At 43.4% G+C, this 7,995-nt stretch overlaps 1 protein-coding gene across 1 annotated transcript in view; it reads right to left on the bottom strand.

The window, feature by feature from the left end:
- Positions 1-601: 601 nt before the first annotated feature.
- The window catches only part of BMP2 (bone morphogenetic protein 2), an 8,531-nt gene continuing 1,137 nt past the window's right edge, over positions 602-7,995 (bottom strand). Inside the window, exons 3-5 of the mRNA XM_014966321.1 lie at positions 7,775-7,985; positions 5,014-5,251; positions 602-915 (exon numbers count right to left, since the gene is read on the bottom strand). Of these exons, the coding sequence (XP_014821807.1) occupies positions 912-915; positions 5,014-5,251; positions 7,775-7,985 (453 nt within the window). The 3' untranslated portion in view covers positions 602-911. The remainder of the gene's footprint in view (positions 916-5,013; positions 5,252-7,774; positions 7,986-7,995) is intronic.

Raw genomic sequence — 7,995 nt, 5'->3', positions numbered from 1 at the left:
CCCCCCCCCTTTTTTTTTTTTTTTTTTTTTTTGAAAGGGTGGGTGAGTGCTAAGGAAAAGTATTTTACTGTGCAAAGGATAGGAGCATTTTGCATGCAGTTGAAACAGTAAAGCTCTGATTACAGATGGCAGAAATGAAAGCAGGGAATGAGTAATGAGCAATGAGAAATGCGTAATGCGGGATGAGGATATAATTTCCACACATCGGCTAAAGAAAGGTTTACACTCTTAAGCAATAAAAACAAACCATTAAGCCAGACCTGCACTGTCAGGAAGTATAAAACAGTTCTTGAAACTCTGCAGTTACTATACAAAAGCTTTTCATAAACTTTTGTTTCCTGATCTTCATAAAACATTAACATCAAGCTGCCATATGGCAATTAGCTGCCTCCTGAAATCAATAAAAAACCCCCAAATCAACAATTTAGGAATAGCTGTACAATAAAATAGTTCAATAATTATCCTCTTCTAATAGTGTAGCAAATAGGGTCTAATTTAAATGCAGTCCAGATGAGCTCCTTCTTCAAAGCTGAGAGTACAATAAATCATGTTCCTCTCCAAGCCTCATCAGTACCGATTGCACAAGTGAGACCTCTAACTGCCTACCGGGGGGAAGCAGGTGACAGTCTGTGGACACCCAAACCCAATTACCCTGAGCAGAAAAGGTCTCAATGTCTGATTATGATGAGCCTAGCTTAGCGCAGCCAGCAGATCCTGCTGGGTGAAAACGGCCAATGCTCTCGGGAGAGCTTACCTCCACTGAAGATCTTTCCACGTCATTTTTACATGTTGCTGACCACAGAAGTCCAACTGAATTTTGCGCAAAAATTATCAAGCCACTCGACAAAGCTGTTACTGAGTCTCAAAAGGACAAGGAGAGATGCTGATCACATTTGTGTTTAGAGAGATGCTTATCTGAAATGCACAAAGGGTGACATTATCTATCACAATCTCTGCCTATATAGATTATATAAGTGCCTAGAAGCAATATGTTTAGGGGAAACAAGCTATGGGGCAACAAAGGCAGTTTTGCCTTTCAGATCTTCTGCTTTTTCTCCTCTTAAGAGGAAAAAAAGCAAAAAAGCTCATTTCTTCTTGTAGAGTGGTATAACACTAGTAAGTACTAAAGAACTAAAGTAAGTACCGGAGTACTGAGGTGACAGCATATCTTTACTACTCAGGATTATTCAGCAGTCATTACCAGACTTACATGATGTCAGAAAGCCCAAACCTTTCAGAAGGACTGTCTGATCACAAACCCTATTTAGCAAAGTTCAGGAACCCAATGGGTCTCTAGGAGACTTTTCTACTACTCGTGTATGAAAGTTTGTTTCTTTTATGTTGAATCCTAAATGAACGCTTCTGTGCAGCACCTATCTCCAATCTAGAGAGAGGTTAAGCGTTAAGGATTTAAACATACATTACGAAACTAATTCTGCAGAAGTTTACTGAGGTGCTGAGCTTGACACACGTATATTTCCTTCTCGAAATCAGTATGAAACTGATGATTTTGTGACTAACACTAAGCTGGTATAGAAATGCTTACAAGAGTGGGTCCTAATAGGTTTACAATTATACATCGGTCTCACTGTGTACTTTACTAAGGATGCAATTCTTTGTCAGGCAAAAGGAGGTTTGTCTTTACAAGGAATGCGGCATCACGCCATGAGCCAGCTACTGCTCATGCACAGACACAAGCTGTAGCCAATTTTTTTGAAACAAGATTAGCATCAACGTGTTCTCATACCTTAGAAAAGAAGTAAAGCAGTCACCACTCCGTAAAAAGCCTCCCTCAATCTAGTTACACATGAAGGGCTAGGAGCCGTGAAACTTAAGCCTTGCAACACTGGAGCTTAGGATCTGATTAGAAGTGCCATGGGGTCTTTCCTGATTTCAGCAGGTTTGGGATCATACTTTCCTGCTCATAGAAGCGGAGCAATCTTCAACTTTTCAGCACTTTATGTCCAGCTTTTGCAAGCTCAGACTATAGAGTTTGCTAGCGCTGTTGTGACTTGACTAGCACAATCATGTGTTGCAAACAGTGAATGAACTCTTGAAGAACCTTCACTGTGGCACATCCTGTGACCGACAACCTTCCCAAAGCAACAGGCATAAACTCACTGGTAAGGCCGGCAACAAGCCAAAGGCAAACTAAACTTCTGTCCATATGATGCTCCCCACTAAAAACGTTAGGCAACGCAACAGCACTGGTCTTTTGAAAAAAGCAGATAAAAGTTGCCCACCCAGCAGACTCATAGGCCACTATGCAGTATCAGCATGACCAATACCATCAGCTACCTCTTAGAAATAAGCAGAGCCAAACTGCAGAGCTGTGGATTGTTCTCTAACAGCTATTAAAAATACTGCTGGTACGAAGAAATACATGTTTTTATCTCACCACAGAAACTTACAGCTAGCCTAAGATATCTTTAAGATCACAAAAGAAAAGTATAAGCAGCCAACAGGAAATTAGTTTTCCTCTCTTATGCTCTGTACCCATTGCTTTTTGTGATGATTAGCAGTAGAGAACTGCTCTGTGAGAAGAACTGTAAGACATCATCAACTTAACCTTTCTGATCAACAAACCTATTTCATACTTTTGCTGTAACCTAAATGATTCTGGTAAAAAAGAAGGAGTCTGGAGAGGGTGATCAGAAAGAGGTTTCTGTCAATAAAAAGTTAGGCTAGTAGGAGGCCCAAATCAGAGATTCCCAGAGTTGATTTGGAGAGGTCGGCTTGAGGAAATGCTGCCTCAGTTCATCAAACCCACAACAGAGCGCAAAGGTGTTCTGACATCTCTGGAGGTATCAGCAGAGAGTCATTCTACAGCCACTGAAACCAGTGGGGAGCTCCTGAAAGAGACAGGAACTTCCCACTAGCAGTCTAACGCAATGTCATTCTGTTGTTGGCTTCAGTGCACTTTGCAGGGGATCACCGAGAAGCCAATTAACGATACTTTCCCACTCCACTATTTCAGCAGAACTTCACACAAGCAACCCAGGCCCTGCATGCTCGCCCCAGGTTCTACAGGTAGTAGCCTGGCTGCCACACCAGTCTTTTAACATACAACAGGCACAGTAAGTATTAGCTTGAAAGTTATACTTCCCAACTGCTTTTACCCCTTACATGAAGGATTTTAAAAGCAAGAAGATGTAAGCCCAAGTTATCCTTGTGATGACTGCACGAGTGAACTCTTTCTTGTTACAGACTGGACTTTTCAGAAAGAAATATCAGAGTTCTAGAATTTATTATCTGAAATAGATTTAAACATTTGGGAGATGGGTGGGGAAAGCTTTCAAACACAGAACCCTGGAAAGGAAGACAAGCTAATCTGCAAAACAGCAAAACCATCAGCTGAGGTTAGATAGGAGGCTGCATATGACAACAGCTTGCTGTACGTAAGGCAAAAACTGAAGATTAATTTCACTACAACACTCCACAGAAGGGAGCTCTCATTGAGGTGAGGACGAATGGAAGGCTTTTCCAACTGTTAAAGACAAGGGCTGGTACAAATAAGATAAATATTCCTCTTTAGCATACATATAATCACAAAAAAAAAAAAAAAAAAAAAGGATAACATTTTAGTTTTTATTATTTTATATTTGGCCAGGACTTTTAAAGGAAGGACTTTTAAAGGAAACATCAAACATTCACTTTTCTGTAGGTCTAGAAAGGATTCAGTCTTCCCCCACCCCCACCTCCCGTAGGACTTCTATTGGCCTTTCTTATATTCGCACTGCAAATTAGTTGGGAATAGCAGTATTTATACTAGATCAGCAATGTCTGGTTCTTATCCAAATGTTCCACCTAAAGAGGATGCCAGTTCTCATGGATTGGACAGCCCACCCTGCAGCATTCCTGAGAATTGTACAATATAATAATCTTGAAAGTCAGCAGAGTGGATTATCCACTTTTTTCTGGACTTGAACTTGTGACCTTAACAGTAGCACAGCAGAAAGCAAATGTGCTATGCACTTTGCCATAGTAACCTTCCATGTATTCTTTTCAACTTAAATACACACAATTGAAACAGCTACAATTTTGGAAAATTATGTACAAACCCTATATTTTTTTCTTTTTGATTACATATAAATACAAATTAGCTATTCTTCTAAAAAGTGGTTATAATAGTAAATAAATACAAAATAAGAATCTGACCATTATACTTCATGTGCTGGGGTTAAACCCATATAAAATGTACAACTAAAATACATTTAAAATCTTTAAAGGAATATTTCTCTGATTAAAATATTTGTTTTCCCAACTTTTTCGTAGACATAAATATATTTTCAAAATAGTTGTGTTTTTTTTTCTTTCCATTTCATTACATAAATAAAGTCTTCATTGGGAAATATTAAAGTGTCAGCTTTTTTTTTTTTTTTTTTTTGTCTAATATATTTGCTGTGTTAGCGGCACCCACAACCCTCCACAACCATATCTTGATAGTTCTTTAATACAACTTTTTCATTCTCATCAAGGTAGAGCATGGAAATAGCACTCAGTTCTGTCGGCACACAGCAAGCCTTGGGGATTTTGGAATTCACTGAATTGACCAAAGTCTGAACAATGGCATGGTTTGTTGAGTTTAGATGATCTGCCAGTGGAAAAGGACATTCCCCATGGCAGTAAAAGGCACTATACCCCGGTGGGGCAACAATCCAGTCATTCCACCCCACATCATTGAAGTCCACATATAACGGATGCCTTTTGCAACTGTATTTGTGGCGTTTACGCTGTTTGTGTTTTGCTTGACGCTTTTCTCTTTTATGAAGCGGGTGTCCCTTGCCATCATGCCCAAACGTTACTAATAATGGCCTGAGCTGAGACCAGCTATCTTCATCCTGATGTAAAGACCTGCTAATCCTAACGTGCCTCTTGGAGGCACTGTTTTCTTTGTCCAAGTGAACCACCTCTACCACAAACCCATGATTAGGTTGTCCATGTGCAATCCACCTCAAAACAGCTGGCGTTACATCAAAACTTTCCCATTTACTTGCATTATGATGCACCAACCTGGTGTCCAAAAGTCTTGTGACAGGGTCCTTAGAGGTGGCTGTGGCTGGCTTTATAATTTCATAAATATTAATACGGTGATGGTAGCTGCTGTTGTTCTCAAAGGCTCCGTGCACCTGTTTCCGAAATATCTGGAGTTCAGCTGAGGTGATAGACTCCTCATTAGGGATGGAAGTTAAATTAAAGAAGAAACGCCGTGTTGTTTTCCCACTTGTTTCTGGCAGTTCTTCCAAAACTTCTAATTTGATTAAACAGGGAAAATAAAATAAAAAAGGAAAAGAAAGAAAAAAAATCAGGATCTGAGACAAGCAACCTAACCCCCGAGATAGTCTGCTGTTGGCAATTTTCAAATGACAGCTAACGCATGTGACATAAAAGATCTGAAAGACTTTCAGGCAGAAAATACTGCCTTCCTTGTCTTTCTGTTTATTTATGCAAGCATTTCTAGCATGAAGTTAAGGTTTCATTCATTGTTATGCATTTTCATTGAATATTGGTGCCCTTTGCATTCCAGGTGGTTATAATAAGTGGCAAGAAACACGCAGCATTACTTTGGAATTCAAGGACATTAGTGAGAAAACTCAAGCGCTATAGTTAGTGGGGGTCTGATGAGAATCATTAAAACTGATTGAGGACTTAGGGTAACTATTGCATTTCTGGTTTTTTCAAGAATATAGCTCTAATGTCAATCCCTTAAACTCCTTTCTGAAAAACATTACTCCACAATTTAGGCGACTTACAAATCTTAACATATGGATTAGAGATGGTGAACTCAACATCTGTAACGGCACTGTACAAAGCACACCCTAGTATTTACCCAAAAGGGCCATAAGGAATGGCAGGAAGGTTCAGCTGCCAAAAACAGATAGATAGTAAAGGGATAACGAAACAAAGTCACTTCTGAAAAAAAAATAAAAAATAAATCATTTAAGAAAGTCACTAAACCCCAGGCCATTCTCACCTTTGAGTCAACAAATAATTGACTGGAACTTCAGAGGGAGTAAAATATATCTAGGGCTGCTAAGAAGAACGTTGAAGAAATTAAAAGTATTTACAAATGCAAGTCTCTCTAATCGCGGTTTTTAATTTTGGGACTAAGCATCCTGGTAAAATATTCCTTTTCTAAGGGGAAGCCGTAACTGCTGTTAGCAGTTCTCAGTCATGTAACCGTTCCTGGTTGAATCCAGGAAAACTTTTTGCATAAGGTAAGGCTCAGCTTTATGATATTTCAGGACCAGACCAATATTTGTAAATCTGCAGATGTTTTGAGTGGTCACAAGACAAACTTCTGCTTTGAAGAAGCCACCAACAGAGTGAGAACTCCGTGAAGAAATGGCGTCACATGGACCTGCTTCTAAATTTTGTGAAAATTGTAGAATAGCAACCTGGTCTAGTGGGAGGTGTCCCTGCCCATAGCAGGGGGGTTGGAACTAGATGATCTTTAAGGTCCCTTCCAACCCAAACCATTCTATGATTCTATTCTATGCCAAAACCAGTCTTTGCTATAAAGTACGACTACTTCAAACCACAGATTTTTACATTTGCCTAAAAATGACAAACTTTGCCCTTTCAGCTCCTCTCTTGCTCAGCCCCCTTGCCTACCACGCTCAGATTTAACGTGAATGACCCAAGCGCTGGCTTCTCCCCATTCACTGCTACATGTTTACATTCCACGTAGGGAAACAGACAATGAGAGGTTACATTTCATCATTGATCTCCTTTCTCACAATAAGGCTTTCCACTAAACAGCAAACCCACTTCTGCGAGGCCACCTCCTTTACCCATCAGAAACATTAAATATTAATGAATTTCTCTTCTCAACACAGTTGCACACTAGAAGCATGGGAAAACTGCATTTTCATTACTTTTACAGTGGGGCCACTGCACGCCAGCACCGGCGACTAGCAGCCAGGAATGATTACAACCTAGGGAAATGTTTCCCAAAGAGCACGCGAGTGACACGTGCGCCACCGGCTCCACGGGCCTACCCATGCCACGGCCAACGCCGCAGCCACTGCGTTGGCTACAGAAAGCCGGGAAACGCACCCAGTCGCTCAGCGAGGGCCTGTCCCAGAGGATCCACTGCCTCGGTGGGCTGGAGGTGCTGCTGGATGCCTCGCTCTGCATTTGGCCAGGTTACCTGCAGGTGAGAGGTGAGACCTGGCCACGGGGCTTTTACCAGCCTGGGCGCTGGTGGCTGGGGAGACACAGCCTGGGTCCCGGCTAAATCGCTCCTTGACAGCGGGGCGAGGCGGCGCTTGAGGAGAGGCCACCATCGATTGTTTCATCGATCTCTCACGGGGATTAGATACGGATTAGAAACCTCCACAGCGGCCCCGGCGCAGCCGCGCATTAGGGAGACTTTCCTGCTCTTGAGCCTCGCAAAAGAAAAGCTATCTGTGGGAACGCTTACCGCGGAGCAGCGCTGTTTTAGTGGAAGAAGGAAATAAAACGTGAGCCTCTCGTCGGACAGAAGGGGGAAGAGGAGGAGGAGAAGAAGAGAAGTTGGCAGAGCAAGCGCCCCACAGCAGAAACCCCGGAGCCGGGGCTCTGGAAGCACCCCCGCCGCCACATCGAACATGCCCCGCGTTACCGGCGACCGGGGAGGAATCCGCCCCGACGCTCCTCCTCCGGCCCTCCCCTTTCCCCTCCGCTCCTTCAGCCCGTCCAGCGGCCGCGGGCGACCCCACGACGCCGGGCGCGCCCGCGAACGGTGTCCGTGTCCCGGCCCCCCCAACCCCCGGGTCCCCGCCGCCCCTACCTTCGTGGTGGAAGCTGCGGACGGTGTTGGCGCGGCTGGCGGCCCTCTCCAGCGGGTAGCCCAGGGCCGGCGGCTGCCCCAGCTGCTGGCCCGCGTGCAGGCGGTAGAGGTCCAGCATGTAGGGGGGGATGACGACGTCCTTGCCGGGGCTGGGCCGCCGCTTCAACCCGAACATGTGGAGCAGGCGCAGCTCGAACTCGCTGAGGAGGTCCTCGGGGCGC

Source organism: Calidris pugnax, unplaced genomic scaffold (assembly GCF_001431845.1).
Source record: "Calidris pugnax isolate Ruff unplaced genomic scaffold, ASM143184v1 scaffold31, whole genome shotgun sequence".
Taxonomy (NCBI): domain Eukaryota; kingdom Metazoa; phylum Chordata; class Aves; order Charadriiformes; family Scolopacidae; genus Calidris; species Calidris pugnax.
The sequence above is the reverse complement of the archived record's forward strand: the minus strand, read 5'-3'. Positions and strand labels throughout refer to the sequence as shown.